This window comes from Pleurodeles waltl, chromosome 1_2 (genome assembly GCF_031143425.1).
Source record: "Pleurodeles waltl isolate 20211129_DDA chromosome 1_2, aPleWal1.hap1.20221129, whole genome shotgun sequence".
Taxonomy (NCBI): Eukaryota; Metazoa; Chordata; class Amphibia; order Caudata; family Salamandridae; genus Pleurodeles; species Pleurodeles waltl.
Window position 1 is genome coordinate 1,335,622,409 of NC_090437.1, and position 16,804 is coordinate 1,335,639,212.

General features: G+C 45.8%; 1 protein-coding gene across 2 annotated transcripts in view; it reads left to right on the plus strand.

Moving 5' to 3' along the window:
- The window catches only part of LOC138251898 (long-chain-fatty-acid--CoA ligase ACSBG2-like), a 239,873-nt gene that overhangs the window by 41,007 nt on the left and 182,062 nt on the right, over positions 1-16,804 (plus strand). The window contains exons 3-4 of one of the 2 annotated variants that reach the window (XM_069205688.1): positions 8,489-8,577; positions 9,261-9,423. In XM_069205688.1, the coding sequence (XP_069061789.1) occupies positions 8,489-8,577; positions 9,261-9,423 (252 nt within the window). The remainder of the gene's footprint in view (positions 1-8,488; positions 8,578-9,260; positions 9,424-16,804) is intronic. The other variant, XM_069205689.1, reaches the window with a different exon arrangement.

Below are 16,804 nucleotides of genomic sequence, written 5' to 3' on the forward strand. Positions count from 1 at the left end.
GTTTCACCCCTCATCAGCCAGGCTAGCTTGAATCCAGAGGCATGGGAAGCACGGGACCCACGTCTGGGCACACCCTTCCCACTTAGGGCGACAAAGCAAAAACAACAAGTGACGGACGGAATGCAGAACATTGTCAAACACTCACCCCCAGTCATAGATCTAGGTTTAATCCATCGTTCTTTTGCTCACCATGCCACCCCAGTTTGGACCCAGCCATATGCAAATCAGTCTTGACCCTGTTCCTCATGGGAACAGTCCAGACCGAACTGCCAAGCCAGGTCCTCACTGGACCGGAAACAAGCATCCTGTGACCGGTTTCGGGGTTTCACCCCTCATCAGCCAGGCTGGCTTGAATCCAGTGGCATGGGAAGCATGGGACCCACATCTGGGCATACGCTTCCCACTAAGGGCAACAAAGCAAAAACAACAAGTGATGGACGGAATGCTGAACATTGTCAAACACTCACCCCCAGTCATAGATCTGGGTTTAATCCATTGTTCTTTTGCTCACCATGCCACCCCAGTTTGGACCCAGCCATATGCAAATCAGTCTTGACCCTGTTCCTCATGGGAACAGTCCAGACCGAACTGCCAAGCCAGGTCCTCACTGGACCGGAAACAAGCATCCTGGGACCGGTTTCGGGGTTTCACCCCTCATCAGCCAGGCTAGCTTGAATCCAGTGGCATGGGAAGCACGGGACCCACGTCTGGGCATACCCTTCCCACTTAGGGCGACAAAGCAAAAACAACAAGTGATGGACGGAATGCTGAACATTGTCAAACACTCACCCCCAGTCATAGATCTGGGTTTAATCCATCGTTCTTTTGCTCACCATGCCACCCCAGTTTGGACCCAGCCATATGCAAATCAGTCTTGACCCTGTTCCTCAAGGGAACAGTCCAGACCGAACTGCTAAGCCAGGTCCTCACTGGACCGGAAACAAGCATCCTGGGACCGGTTTCGGGGTTTCACCCCTCATCAGCCAGGCTAGCTTGAATCCAGTGGCATGGGAAGCACGGGACCCACGTCTGGGCATACCCTTCCCACTTAGGGCGACAAAGCAAAAACAACAAGTGATGGACTGAATGCTGAACATTGTCAAACACTCACCCCCAGTCATAGATCTGGGTTTAATCCAACGTTCTTTTGCTCACCATGCCACCCCAGTTTGGACCTAGCCATATGCAAATCAGTCTTGACCCTGTTCCTCATGGGAACAGTCCAGACCGAACTGCCAAGCCAGGTCCTCACTGGACCGGAAACAAGCATCCTGGGACTGGTTTTGGGGTTTCACCCCTCATCAGCCAGGCTAGCTTGAATCCAGTGGCATGGGAAGCACGGGACCCACGTCTGGGCATACCCTTCCCACTTAGGGCGACAAAGCAAAAACAACAAGTGATGGACGGAATGCTGAACATTGTCAAACACTCACCCCCAGTCATAGATCTGGGTTTAATCCAACGTTCTTTTGCTCACCATGCCACCCCAGTTTGGACCCAGCCAAATGCAAATCAGTCTTGACCCTGTTCCTCATGGGAACAGTCCAGACCGAACTGCCAAGCCAGGTCCTCACTGGACCGGAAACAAGCATCCTGGGACTGGTTTTGGGGTTTCACCCCTCATCAGCCAGGCTAGCTTGAATCCAGTGGCATGGGAAGCACGGGACCCACGTCTGGGCATACCCTTCCCACTTAGGGCGACAAAGCAAAAACAACAAGTGATGGACGGAATGCTGAACATTGTCAAACACTCACCCCCAGTCATAGATCTGGGTTTAATCCATCGTTCTTTTGCTCACGATGCCACCCCAGTTTGGACCCAGCCATATGCAAATCAGTCTTGACCCTGTTCCTCATGGGAACAGTCCAGACCGAACTGCCAAGCCAGGTCCTCACTGGACTGGAAACAAGCATCCTGGGACCGGTTTCGGGGTTTCACCCCTCATCAGCCAGGCTAGCTTGAATCCAGTGGCATGGGAAGCACGGGACCCACGTTTGGGCATACCCTTCCCACTTAGGGTGACAAAGCAAAAACAACAAGTGATGGACGAAATAGGAAAAAAGCATCCTGGGACCGGTTTCGGGGTTTCACCCCTCATCAGCCAGGCTAGCTTAAATCCAGTGGCATGGGAAGCACGGGACCCACGTCTGGGCATACCCTTCCCACTTAGGGCGGCAAAGCAAAAACAACAAGTGATGGACGGAATGCTGAACATTGTCAAACACTCACCCCCAGTCATAGATCTGGGTTTAATCCATCGTTCTTTTGCTCACGATGCCACCCCAGTTTGGACCCAGCCATATGCAAATCAGTCTTGACCCTGTTCCTCATGGGAACAGTCCAGACCGAACTGCCAAGCCAGGTCCTCACTGGACTGGAAACAAGCATCCTGGGACCGGTTTCGGGGTTTCACCCCTCATCAGCCAGGCTAGCTTGAATCCAGTGGCATGGGAAGCACGGGACCCACGTGTGGGCATACCCTTCCCACTTAGGGCGACAAAGCAAAAACAACAAGTGATGGACGAAATTCTGAACATTGTCAAACACTCACCCCCAGTCATAGATCTGGGTTTAATCCATCGTTCTTTTGCTCACCATGCCACCCCAGTTTGGACCCAGCCATATGCAAATCAGTCTTGATCCTGTTCCTCATGGGAACAGTCCTGACCGAACTGCTAAGCCAGGTCCTCACTGGACCGGAAAAAAGCATCCTGGGACCAGTTTCGGGGTTTCACCCCTCATCAGCCAGGCTAGCTTAAATCCAGTGGCATGGGAAGCACGGGACCCACGTCTGGGCATACCCTTCCCACTTAGGGCGGCAAAGCAAAAACAACAAGTGATGGACGAAATTCTGAACATTGTCAAACACTCACCCCCAGTCATAGATCTGGGTTTAATCCATCGTTCTTTTGCTCACCATGCCACCCCAGTTTGGACCCAGCCATATGCAAATCAGTCTTGACCCTGTTCCTCATGGGAACAGTCCAGACCGAACTGCCAAGCCAGGTCCACATGCATAGGGTGGGAAGGTATTTAAGAAGGTCTTTAAGTAAGTAATTAACCAACAATTAATTATTCATTTATTAATATTGCTTAACTGATTTTGTGTTACACGTATTTATTTTAGTTATATTGTAAGTGTGTGCTCCTAAGTTACTAAGAGTATAGTGTTGGAACTTACTTAAATAATGAATTGATAACATTTTTAGTTCATAATGAATTAACAGTTTTAATAATCATGCACATTGTTTAATTGGTTTTTAATTTTATATATAATTTTCCTATTACGTGTTTTATATTTCTGGTATCCTAAGACCCACCCAGTGTCACAGCTGGGGATGACACCTCGCTTGGTACACACCATACTCCCTTCCCTCCTCCTGTCCCTAGATGAGGACACTGCCTGAAGATCCTTACTGACTGAATCTCATGTTGAAATGTATACACCATCCCCCTGATTTTGCTCATTTAGGTACTCTTCAGAGTACCCGGGCACTCCGTGTTCCCACCTATATCCTAGTTCTTTTTCCCTTTCCTTTAAGTGATCCACACAGTTAGCCATGCATGCATACTGTTGTGCCATTCACTCAACTGCAAACATAAGAACCCTTATTGGACACCTGCAGTGTTATAAATGCTTACGAAATATAAGGTTTGCACCTGTCTACATCAAGTTCTGTGAGACTCTAGCTGACCGATGCATGAAAAAGGAGACAATAGTAACCCAAAAAGAGAAACAAGGATTATACTGTTATGCAGATTATGATGTAACTCCCTTTATATGTTCTCAATAAAATATATTTAAAAAAAACAAAAAAAGGTGTTGTATTCAGGTCAACTAATAGAGTTATTCAAATTTGTTATGCTAGAAGTGTAGTACTTTCCCTACTGCTGCAAAGATTGGAGTGAGAGTAGTAAATTTAACTCCACCGAAGTCCAGCGCTTTCCCTACTGCTGCAGACACCGGAGTGAGAATAGTAAATTTAACCTCTCTGAGGTCCAATGCTTTCCCTACTGTTGCACAGATCGGAGTGAGAATAGTAAATTTAACCTCTCTGAAGTCCAATGCTTTCCCCACTGTTGCACAGACTGGAGTGAGAATAGTAAATTTAACTCCACCGAAGTCCAGCACTTTCCCTACTGTTGCAGACACCGGAGTGAGAATAGTAAATTTAACCTCTCTGAAGTCCAGTGCTTTCCCTACTGTTGCACACACTGGAGTGAGAATAGTAAATTTAACCTCTCTGAAGTCCAGTGCTTTCCCTACTGTTGCACAGACTAGAGTGAGAATAGTAAATTTAACCTCTGAAGTTCAGTGCTTTCCCCACTGTTGCACACATTGTAGTGAGAATAGTAAATTTAACCTCTGAAGTCCAATGCTTTCCCCACTGTTGCACAGACTGGAGTGAGAATAGTAAATTTTACTCCTCCGAAGTCCAACACTTTTTCTACTGTTGCACAGACTGGAGTGGGAATAGTGTACCTTTTATTTTCTAATTTAAATACTTATTTTTAAAATTGTTGAAATACATATATTATTATTATTTGTTTGTTTATTTGTTTAATTTTGTATTATTTGTTTATATGTAGATTTTTTAAACATTTTTGTAGTATTTGTAATATTGTTTTAATTGTATGGTTTTTATATTTACTTAATTTGGCAATTTATTTTAATGTGTTCTACTTATTTCAATATTTTTTATGCTTCATTTAAATACATATAAATATATTGCTTTTTATGTTAGTAAATAAAAAAATAAAAAATATATACATCGGAATATATATTTATATTAACAGTGTTGCGTTATATATATATATATATATATATATATATATATATTATATGTGTATTAATGAGTATATATTTATATGCATTTTTAAATATTATTGAGAATAATATACTTTAATTATATATCATCAGTTATATGTTAAAATATTTGAGATTTACATTTTTATATTATATATAAATGAAATAGATATTTTAATATTATTTTTAACAATATTAGTGTAAACAACATTTTTGTTCCGATAATTTTGTACTTACCGTTATAGGTAGACCATATTTTTGTCATAAATACTTTTGACTCAATATTTGTTTTTCCGATATTCTTTCAGCTGTCAACTGTTTGTTACGCAACACAACCACTCATTCATTTGCAATAAATCAATAGTGGGAATAATAAATTTTTGAAGTATTGTCGTATGGTACCCTGATATCAAAGACAGTAAATACATATATGACCAGGGGTAGAAACTGTACATCCAATACTCATTAATGTTTTCATGTTACAGTTATCCACTTGTCACCTTGAAGGCAAAACAAGCATAAAAGGTTTGGACATTTGGGACAGCCACTGTACCTCCCCCATTTTCTGCAAACCCAGACAGCCTGATGCCCCCTGATTAGATTAAGGAAGGGGCGTGTTAAGGAAAACCTAGCCACACCAATGGGTGAGGTCAGCAAGACCTAAACCCTAAGTTTGAATGTTTGCCATCTTGGAGGAATGTTGCTTTCTGGGATTGATTTTTGCTACACTTCCCAGGAAGAGGTCACTCAAGAGGGTTGTGGCCTGCACATGATTGGACAGAGCTCCCCCCCTTCTTTTCACCTCAGGAGCAAGGATAAAATAAGCAGAGCTGCACCCCACCTCAGATCCCTACAGGAACAAGACAAAGAATTACTTCCCTGCTGGACCCCTGGATTGCACCTGGACACTGCACTCAGAAGGACTGCACCAGCTGCACACTTGGGCTTCACCGCAGAAAGGACTTTGCCTGTCTGCTACTGCTTCAAGAAGGGATTCCCTGCCTGTATGCTACAGGTAGAAGATAGCTGACCAGAGTCCCCTGAAGAAATTAACCAGCTGACCAGTGAACAGTGGTCATTTTTGGATTGGAACTAGTTGCATTCTGCAAGTTGGAGTCCTAGCCCTCAAGGAGCAACTCAAAGCTTCTGGACCTTGGGGTGAGTTGTGGACTCCTAAAATACCTTAGAAGAACTTCTGTAAGAAGTTCCAGAAGTTTGGAGCAACTTTGGAAAAAATCTCAACAAGTGGATCGACTCGATGTTGTGAGTCAAGCTGGTTTACGTCCACCGCAACCTGGCCTGACTTGCAGGTTTGTCCTGCTGAAAAGTTCCAGAGCCCTAGACTTCCAGGATTTCACCCATTGCTCAAGGAAAGGCAATCTGACAGCTTTGACTCAAAATCAGCTTGCTGTGTAGGGCCGTCCAACGTCGGCAAGTAAAAGCCCCACAAACGTTTCTAAGTCTGAACATAAAACGCTGACCGAGTCTTCCCGCACAGTGGATCCGAGGAGGGCTCCAGGGAGGTCAGCTTCAATTTCAACTTGGTTCCGGACAAAGATTTCCATCACCAGAAATTGTTTAAGCCCGAATGTAGAATCCTTGACCGAGGTCTCCTGCGACACACATCCGAAGAGGGCTCCCAGGAGGTCGGTTTTGACTTGTGGCTTTGTCCAGGACCAGAAAATCTTCAAGAAAAAGACTAACGGTCAGATGTAAGTAGAAAGCAAATTGCGAGTTGAAATTTGCGAGTCCTTCCGACTCGCAAATTGCAACTCGCAATTTGATATGCAGAAAGGTGTCTCAGACACCTTCTGTGACTCGCTATGGGGTCGCAAAGACCCACCTCATTAATATTAATGAGGTGGGTCGCAGTTTGCGACCCCATAGCGAGTCTGGGCACTCACGGGGATGGTGGCCTGCTGGAGACAGCAGACCACCATGTCCGTGACTGCTTTTAAATAAAGCAGGTTTTTTTTTTTCTATCTGCAGCCCGTTTTCCTTAAAGGAAAACGAGCTGCACTTAGAAAAAAATACCGAAACCTTTTGTTTCGGTTTTTTTCAGAGTAGGCAGTGGTCCATAGGACCACTGCCTGCTCTGAAAAAATACTTTTGTGATCATTCACAAAGGGGAAGGGGTCCCATGGGGACCCCTTCCCGTTTGCGAATGAGTTACCATCCACTTCAAGTGGACGGTGACTGCGAGTTGATTTGCGACCGCTTTCGTGGTCGCAAATCAACTTACATTGCGGTGCGAGTCGCAAATAGGAAGGGAACACCCCTTCCTATTTGCAAGTTGGAAACACATTTTGCGAGTCGGTTCCGACTCGCAAAATGTGTTTCTGCATCGCGCGCAGGCATTAACACCTCGCAAACGGCGTTTTTCGCCGTTTGCGAGGCGCTAATGCCTTGCTACTTCTGGCCCTTAGGGCCTAATTATGAATTTGGCAGATGGTAACACCAGTCCATCAAACTCCTAACAGGGTGGCTGTTGCCACAGTGGCGACAACCTCGCCTGACCTATTACAAGTTTCCCGATAGGCTGACGAGCGGAAACTGAGGTTTCTGCCTGTCAGCGTAGCAGGAAACTGGCAGCAGCATTGTCTCTGGTTTGAAATCGAGCCCGTGGCAATGCTGTTGCTTGCAGTGTGCACCGTTGCAATGTGCATTGTCTGCACAGCAGGCACTGAACATTGCGGAGGTGTTGGGCAGGGGGACCCCAGCACTGCCCATGCCAAGTGCAAGGGCAAGGCAGGGGTCCCACTGTGGCCCCCTGCACCTGTTCTCCACTCACCTTTTCATGGTGGTAAAATCGCCATGAAAAGGCTGGTGGAGAACGAGGTCGTAATCAGCAGGGTGGCCCCGCACGCATAGCGTCCTCCACGCACCGTCAACCCGTTGGGATCACCGATCCTGGCAGAGGCGGCGGAAACTTGGTAGTCTGACTGCCACAGCAGCGGCAGTCCTGACCGCCACTATGAGGCTGGCAGTCTTAAGACTGAAAGCCTCCTAATGAGGCCCGGAGTCCGAAGGTAAAACTTTAACCGAGGCCTCCCGCTCACTGTAGCAGAGCAGGGATCCACTGCAGTCAGCGTCAAATTTTGACTTTCCCCTGGTTGAGTGCGATCAGATATCAAGATTGGAGCTTTTGTTTTCTAAGCACTATAAAACATTTATTCTTTAAAAATTCATATCGCTAGTTTCCTTTATTGGATTTTTGTTGTTTTAGTGTCATTGTAAAGAGAAAAATGTAAGATATTGTTATAAACTGGTGTTGAATTTTTATTGTGTAAATATAGCTACTGAGTTTTGGTGCCTATAAACATAATGTGAAGATAGTTTTAGTTCTTGAAGTTCAAAAGCTATGAAAATGATATGAGGTGAATGCAGGTTGGTTACCGTGTAGGTAACAGAAGAACACTACAGGGATTGGCCAGTGTGATGGTGCTGACTGGCATCACTTTTGCTGAGCATGAGCGAATGTGTCCTCTCTATTTTAAAGAATCATTTGTGCAAGGTGTTGCTGATGTTGGTCACCGTAGCTTTGCAGAAATTAATGTAGAGCCTAAGAGTCCCCAGAGACACTAATAGGATCTGGGTGCATTGAGTGTAAGTTACAGTGCTCATTGACTATGGCTGAAGGGCTAGTGCTGACAATGTTCCTCTGACTCTGACCCTTACAGCTCGGCCTGGAGCGCTTCCACGGTGTCTGCATCCTGGGCTATAACGCCCCAGAGTGGCTCATTGCAAACCTTGGAGCCATCATGGCCGGGTAAGTGCCTACTCCTTTTCTTGCTCTACTTACTCCTGGGTTACTCACAATAAATGATGCAACCAATACCTAAGAGGGTAACTATGGGTCAGTCTTCTTTTGTCAAACTGTTTATCCACACTTGTGTAGAGACACATTCATGATTGCTCAAGTCACCTGGAACCTGAGTTCATTTATTCGATTCTTGAGTTGGGATTTTTTTTTTTAACTAATAATAAAAACATATTAACAATATAAAACAAATGATACTGGGATGATAAGCACTAAATTATGGATGAGTCCTCAGCTGTCTCTTTGAAGGGATATATGTTGCTTTAAGGCAACCCTTGTGTGTTGTCACTATATTCAAAGTATCTTCAGGAGAAAAAAGGAATTTATTTAAAAAATATCCATATTTAATCTTTCCTCCCAATCACATCCGCCTCTTGTTATGGGCTTTGTTGGTATCCACAGAGGTCAGACAAGTGCCTTATGCCATCGCTAGGTGTGCGAGTTGAGAAGCTCTCCCTATGCCATGTCCACTTTGTTATGATGACCTTGACTCAGTAGCAGCTTGTAAAAGGCATCATTTAAAGAGGGTTTAGGAATCATCCAGGTAGCATCTGTGTACCTCATGCTGTAAAGAAGAATCTTACTAAACTCAAAGCCATGGTGTTCAGATTCTCCTCATTCTTTGTTTGCAGAGGTATTCCATCTGGAATTTACACCACAAACTCACCAGACTCCTGTCGGTACGTGGCCAGCAACTGTGAAGCCAACATCCTTGTGGTGGAAGACAGACACCAACTGGAGAAAGTCCTGCAAGTGAGATGGTCACTCATTCTCTCTCCTTCCCCACATCTCACAGTAGGTGGAGTCTGCAGCTTTCAGGATGGGCCTCCCAGGTTCACTTTACCTCATCTGTGAGTGTTGTAGAGTGTGACACTGTGTGGTAATTGAGCAGAGAAGCTGCACAACATGGGTCCAGTCATGATGCTCAGAGACCACAATGAGCATGATGAGGTGCAACACCTCTTTCTGCTGTTGATTCAAAACTCTGAACGCGCTACTCAGTCCTGACCAGGGAAGATTCTCATATCAGCCGCAGCTCAAAACTAAAAGGTCTCTGGCAGTGCACCTCAATCCTCGTCTGCAGTCTGATTTAAAACATGTGATAATGCACCCCTACCCTCATGGGCATCAGTACAGCTCCGACAGTGGTCTGTTCTGACCAAGCACAGTATTCGGATCTGCTATAGCTCGGGCAATGCCCGGAGTAAGGGGGGCACTCAAGTAGAATCTTACACTGAACTTGCTTTAACATATGTATTTAACCAGCACTAATATGATCTAATCAGATATTGCACTGTATTATATTGCAGCATTTCTGTAGTGTTTTCCTATTAATTGTCAAGATCTCAAATCACTTTTCAGACCAAGTGGATGTGAATCTGATTCTCAGGTGCATCTGTGGTAGGATGGTGTTGACATCAGTGCCATCTGTTGTAGGAGGCTGGACTGGTTTGTAGTGGGTACCTATGGTACTTCTACCTTATACCATGTCCATTTATCCCTTATTAGTGAAATGTAGGCAGTGTCTAGAAGCCAGGCTCTCTAGGGGTAGCTGTAGCTGAGCAGCCAAGGCTTATTTAGGGGACATGCAAAGCTCATGCAATACCACTGTAGTCACACAATACTCACACACATGAAAGAAAACATTCAGTGTTACAAAAATAAAGATACTTTATTTTGGTGACACAAATGCCAAAAATACCATAGAGACTATACTCCCTTAGGAGGTAAGTAATACACAAATTATATACACTGGTATGCAGAAATAGGCATAAAAACAGTTAGAAAACAGTACAATTAGTGAAAATCACAATAGTTAGAAATTGGCCTGGAGGAACACAAACCATATACTAAGAAAGTGGAATGCGAGTGTCGGTTTCCTGTGTTAGTCGGGCGCTGGGAGTACTAGAAAACACCAAAGGTAAGTACTAGAACCCACCCCAGAGCCCAGGAAAGCAGGATTAAAACTGTAACTTTTCTAGAACACACAGAAACATGAGAAAGAAGATTATGCAAGAACCGGAAGAGACTGCAAGACACCAACAGTGGATTCCGGGACCTGAAGACCTGTGGAAGAAGAGGGCCAAGTCCAAGAAGTTTAGAAGAGTCCAGGAAGAACAGGAGCCCCTGCTAACCTGGATGAAGGTGCAAAAGAACCACTGGTGAAGAAGAACAGTCACTACTGCAACCAAGAAGACATATTCGGGTTCCTGGTTGGTGCAGATGATGTCCCACGCCAGATGGAAGATTGCAGTCTGGTGTGATTTGCTAGAATCTGCCAAAAAGCCTTGGCACACGCAAAGCTTGCAGTTAGTGGGAAATGGTGCTGCCAGGAACCAGGAGGGAACTGGTGGACTCTACCTAGGAGGGGGAGTCAGAAGGGGCTCTCAGCAAGTCAGAGAGCCCACAGAAGACCATGCAGCATGCACAAGAGTCCCACCGCATGGTGACAAAGAAGGTGCAAAAGGAGGCCCATGCAGCCCTACGACAAAGGCTCCCATTCCACTGGAGAACCACTCAGGAATATGTGCGTCGTAGAATAGAGTGCTAGGGGCCGGAGCTGCCCGGTGCACAAAGAACTTTGTGGAAGGATGCCAACAAGCCTTGGCAACTGCAAAACATGTTGTGCATGGGGGCACTGTCTTGCATGGGGAGGCAAGCTCTTACACCCAGCAAAGTTGAACAGTAGGATGTCAGGACCACTTCAGTCCACCACCCGTGATGAAGGATCCACGCAGCTCAGCAGGAGAGGGGATCCACACAGCCAGTCTTCGATGCAGTGAGGTGCCTGCTGAAGCAGGGGAGTGACTCCTTCACTCCAAGGGAGATTCCTTCGTTTTTCTGGTGCAGGCTGAAGACAGGCTGTCCTCTGAGGATGCACGACTGGGAAACAGTTGCAGTTGCTTGTAGGAGATGAAGATACAATGCTGTAGAAGATGTATTTGCTTCTTTGTTGCAGTTTGTAGAGTTCCTGGAGGGTCCAGATGCAGTTTCTTCGGTGTGAAGTTGAGGTAGAGGATGCAGAGGATTCCTGCTGCAGTCTTGCAATCCAAATCTGAATAAACACCCAAAGGAGAGACCCTATATATCCCTGAAAGGGAGATTGGTCAGCTAAACAGGTAAGCACCTATCAGGAGAGGGCTCTGACGTCACCTGCTGGCACTGGCCACTCAGATGCTCCCAGAGTTCCCTGCCAACTTGGAATCCAAGACGGCACAACCCAGGGACCCTCTGGAGGAGCTCTGAGCACCACCCCTGGGGTGGCGATGGACAGGGAAGTGGGCACTCCCCTTTCCTTTGTCTAGTTTCGCGCCAGAGAAGGGACTGGGGGTCCTTGAACCGGTGTAGACTGGATTATGCAAGGAGGGCACCAAATGTGCCCTTCAAAGCATTTCCAGTGGCTTGGGGAGGCTATCCCTCCCAAGCCTGTAACACCTATTTCCAAAGGGAGAGGGTGTAACGCCCCTCTCCCAAAGGAAATCCTTTGTTCTGCTTTCCTGGGCTTGGGCTGCTTAAGCAACAGGAGGGCAGAAAACTGTCTGAGAGGTGGCAGCAGCTGGGGCTGCCTGGAAAACCTCAGAAGGCTGGAATGCAATGCTGGGGATCCTCTAAGGAGCCCCCAGAGTGCAAGGAATCATACAACCAGTGCTTACAAAAGCCTTGGGATATGATTCGAACATGTTTGATACTAAACATGCCTATGTTCGGAGCTACCATTATGTAGCTGGACATAGGTAGTGTCCTATGTCCAGTACACGTGTAAAATGGTGTCCCTGCACGCACAAAGTCTGAGAAAATGGTCCTGCAGGTCGTGGGGGCACCTCTGTTAGTGCAGGGGTGCCCTCACACACAGGTACTCTGCACCCTGCCCTCAGGGCTGGAGGGCCTGCTTTCGGGGTGACTTATATGTGACCTGGTGCAGTGTAAATGGCAGTGAAAAGGGTGCATGGACCCTTTCACGCAGGCTGCAATGGCAGTCCTGCAGAAGCCTTTGCATGGGCTTCTATGGGTGGCAAAAGATATGCTGCAGCCCATAGGGATACCCTGGAACCCCAATACCCTGGGTACCTAAGTACCATATACTAGGGACTTATAAGGGGGCACCAGCATGCCAATTGTGGGTGAAATACTGGGTTACCGGTATGCAACAAAACAAATTAGGAGCATAATCACCGGGGTCCTGGTTAGCAGGATCCCAGTGAATATAGTCAAGCACACTGACATCAGGCAGAAAATGGGGGTAACCATGGGAAAAAGAGGGTACTTTCCTACAGATGCCCAGAAAGTGTGCTCTAAAACTACACAGGGGTATGAGATTATAAGTTACATGTGGCAAAAAGCAAGGGAGTGCGAGGACAGATCTACAAGAGGCAAGTACAATCCATTCAGGCTCTGGGCCTTAAAGGGACTAGGGGGCTTATTTACAAGCCAGGTGCGTCGCTGGTTCATCACTTTTTGTGAAGCATCAGCCGTGCCTTGTGCAGGCCCATATCTACAAGGCGACGCAAAGCCTCTTTGCATGGGTTTTCATGCCCTTGTAGATATGGTGTGCTGCGCTGCCTTACACTGTGTCAGGGAGGCTATCCACGTGCATTGTGGTGGGTTTTCCCACGCAACACCCATGGTTTTGGTGCATTCCCAGATTTACACAGCGTTGTAAACTTGGGAATACATCAAAATCTCAGGCTGCCTGGGGGGGGCGCAACGAGTATAAATATATATTTTTTCTCCAGTTTTTTCTCTTTCTATGTGTGCTGCATCACACATAGAAAGAGGAAAAAGCCTCCATGGATTCTGTCTGTGACGCAGGCATCCTTGCACCATAGTGCACGGGTGCCTGTGTCAGTGCTAGGCTGCCAAAACGGCATCAGTGCAGGGGAAAGGAGAGCAATGCACTGAATCTTGTAGATACAGCACCTTTCTCCCCTGTCCGTGTGACTCAGGGCATCGCAGTAAGGTCACGTGCTGCACTGCCCTGCGCCACAGGGCTTGTACATAAGCCCCTAGGTCTTTGCGATGGGAGAAGCCAGGGCATTATGGTCCTCCTACATTGCAAGTGATTGTTGATAGTTATGATTTTCAAAGGCAGTTTATTCAATAATTTCCATATCTGTACTGAGAAGCAGCTGTCTCCTATGAAGGTTTTGTGGTGAGTAGGAACTATCAGCAGTGAGGCCATTCCTGATCTGATGTTTCTTCTCTGCTTGTAAAGTCTGATGTTCCGTTGAGGAAGCTGGGTGTTATACTGTGGACCGCCTGATTTTTAATGGATTGAGCTCTCAAGGATATTCAGTCCACTGGTTACAAGGTTAGTGCCTTCAGGGCAGGTTTACTATGGCCCCTTCAGTTTAGGTTGAGGACTTGTCTAGCCTAGCCTAGCTGTTATGTCTGATATCCTATGCAGTTTGGTTCCTGCTTTTTTTCCTGGAGTCTGTTGCAGCCTCTGATTGCGAAGGTGGAAGAGGAATCAAAAAATGCATGAAGGAGATTGAGAGTAAGTCTGACCATGACATAGAAAAAATAGACGGCGATAACAACCTAACCAATGCTGTAAAGAAAAAACTGTGGCTGGCAAGTTCTGATCAGAGCAAAGATTTAGCAGCTATTCAATGATGGCTCTTTATGTTCTGTGTAGACTTGTGCAGCCTTAATCAGGCGGTCATTATGGATTGCTTTCCATTACCTAACATCAATGAATTAATTTTCAGTTCTCACACAGCAAATATTTCTTAAAGTTGGGCCTAAGGAGCGCCTACCACCAGGTGAAATTGCATCCAGACTCTGAGCACCTAACATAATTTATTACGACGGAAGGTATCTTCCAATTTAACAGGTTGCTGATTGGGCTCTCATCAGTAGCCAGTATGATTCAGAGGCTGATAGTTAATGTAATGGGAGGGATTAAGAATGTGGTCTTCTTCCAGGATGATACAATAGTCTTTGGGGTAAATGTCGCCAACAATAACTCTTCACAGTGTGAAGTCTTAACTCATTTTGCTCAAGCTGGGATGACTTTGTTCAAAGACAAATGCAAGTTCCTGGTGAAAGACATCAGGTACCCAGGTTACCTCATTACTAGTGAGGCCCACAATGAATTTGGTCAATGCAACAGTGAACTCACAAGTTACTGATGACAAGGATAACCTACGATCATTCATGGGTCTTGTAGAAGACAACGCAAAATTTGTGAAAGACTTTGCATACAAGTTGAATTCACTGAGGAAGTTATTAAAGAAGGGAAAGTGATTTGGCTGTGGAGAGACTCAACAATCAATCTTCCATCAGCTCAAACTTGACATTTCACATGCTGTAATATTGGTTCCATTTCAATTTGACTTAAAAGCTGTTGTTACCGTAGGTGCAAGTGCAGCTGAAATCGGAACTGTCCTTGCACAAATACATGGGAAAACAGAAAAGACTGTGACTTTCGTTCTTTGCTCTTTGTCTGACATGAAAAAAACATTAAGCGAGAGGTGTTAGCTGCTGCCTGGGCTACAAATTATTTCTGTGTTTTTATTTGGAGTGGCAAATTTACTCTCAGGATGGATCATACGTCACTATTGAAAATAATGGGTCACAATGGTAACAACAATTCTTCTGGGCGTTTAGCGAGATTGGCTGTTAAATTACTGGACTATGACTGTGGCCTGGAGTATGTGCCAGAGTGGAAGAACAAAGTGGCGGACTGCCTATCAAGGTTGCCAGACAAAGCGGCTGATGAATGCAGTTTTAATTCTGAGAAAGTGAAGGCTGACATAAAAAAATGCAATGGCGGGGTTGCAAGGTTGTGTGTCCATGAATGAATGGATGGTTGTCGTGGATGATGATTTGGATCTCAAAGCAGTAAAAGAAATGCTCGGAAGTATAATAGAGAGAGTACCCTCCCTGATGCAGTTAACCATCCCATAAGGTCATGGGAGAGTTGCCCTCAGTATGGAATGGGTTAGTGGTGAGGTAGGAAAGATTTGCGCCACCATATGCCATCAGAGGAAACTTATAGGGTTAGCCCATGAGGGACATAAATGTGACAAACCCTCCCACTTTAAAGAGAAATTTTGGTGGCCGGTGATGGAAAGCTAAGTAAGAGACTGGTTTGAAAGGTGTGAGGTGTGAGGCAAGAATTTACAAAACAAAGATTGAGGGTTGGCCTGGGGGTGAGGGAACATGATCAGCATGTGATTGAAGTGGATGCTGTGTTGGAAAAAGTATGTTTGGACTTTATTGGACCACTTATGTGTCGACTGGAGCATAAGAGGTATGCAGCAGTGTTCATGCGAAGTCTAGGTGACTGGAGAGGTGGTTTTCATGAGATGTTTCAGTACCCAAGCCACCATTGCAGTGCTGGGGGAGATATTCTGGAGAGAAGGGATACCTTCTAAATTGATAACAGACAACGGCACTGAACTCACTTCTAATGAGAAGCAGAAGTTTATGGTTAATCTTCGGGTTAAACGTGTGTACCTCATTACACAACCCCCATAGTAATGGTTGGGTTGAGAGGATGAATCACTTGGTTAAAAAGCACCATGTAACTGGCTGGTAAAGCTCATTTAGATGTTCAGGGCGTGGTTAAAGATATGTTGTGGGCACACCGCACAACAGTGAGCCCTGCTAGGGGAAAGACACCATTTGAGATGATGCAGGGCAAACAACCAGGAGCTTAGTTAGTTCCTTCAAGGTTGCGAGAAACTGACATGAAAGCTCTTAAGGGTGTGACGGAACTTGGAAGGGTGAGTGAGTGATTGATGTAGGTAATTGAGTAAAAGTGAAGCCAGCCAGGGTACATGGTGGTTTGTCTAAAGTCCAGGATCCCTACAAAGTAAGAATGGTAGGCAGAAATTGCCAGACTGGACAAAATGGACAGACGTGGGACCTGAAGAGAGCTGCGCTGTTTCAGAAGGATGGGAGTGCTGTTCAGGTTGCTTGTTGATGGATGATAATGACTTTCAAAGGTCTCTTGTACATGACAGAGGGTATACACGTGGGTCGATTGGTACCAGAGAGGGCACTGGTGTGAGGGCAGCCCGCATGAGCAGACCTCTTGCATGGATGGACGGGTGTCTGTGTGTAGGGTTGAGGGGCTTTTTGTTAAATGTTTTTCTTTGGGTTATTGGTCTTTTGGTGGTGTGTTTCACATTTATGTTGTTTGGAAGGGAGGGGATGTGTTATAATGAGG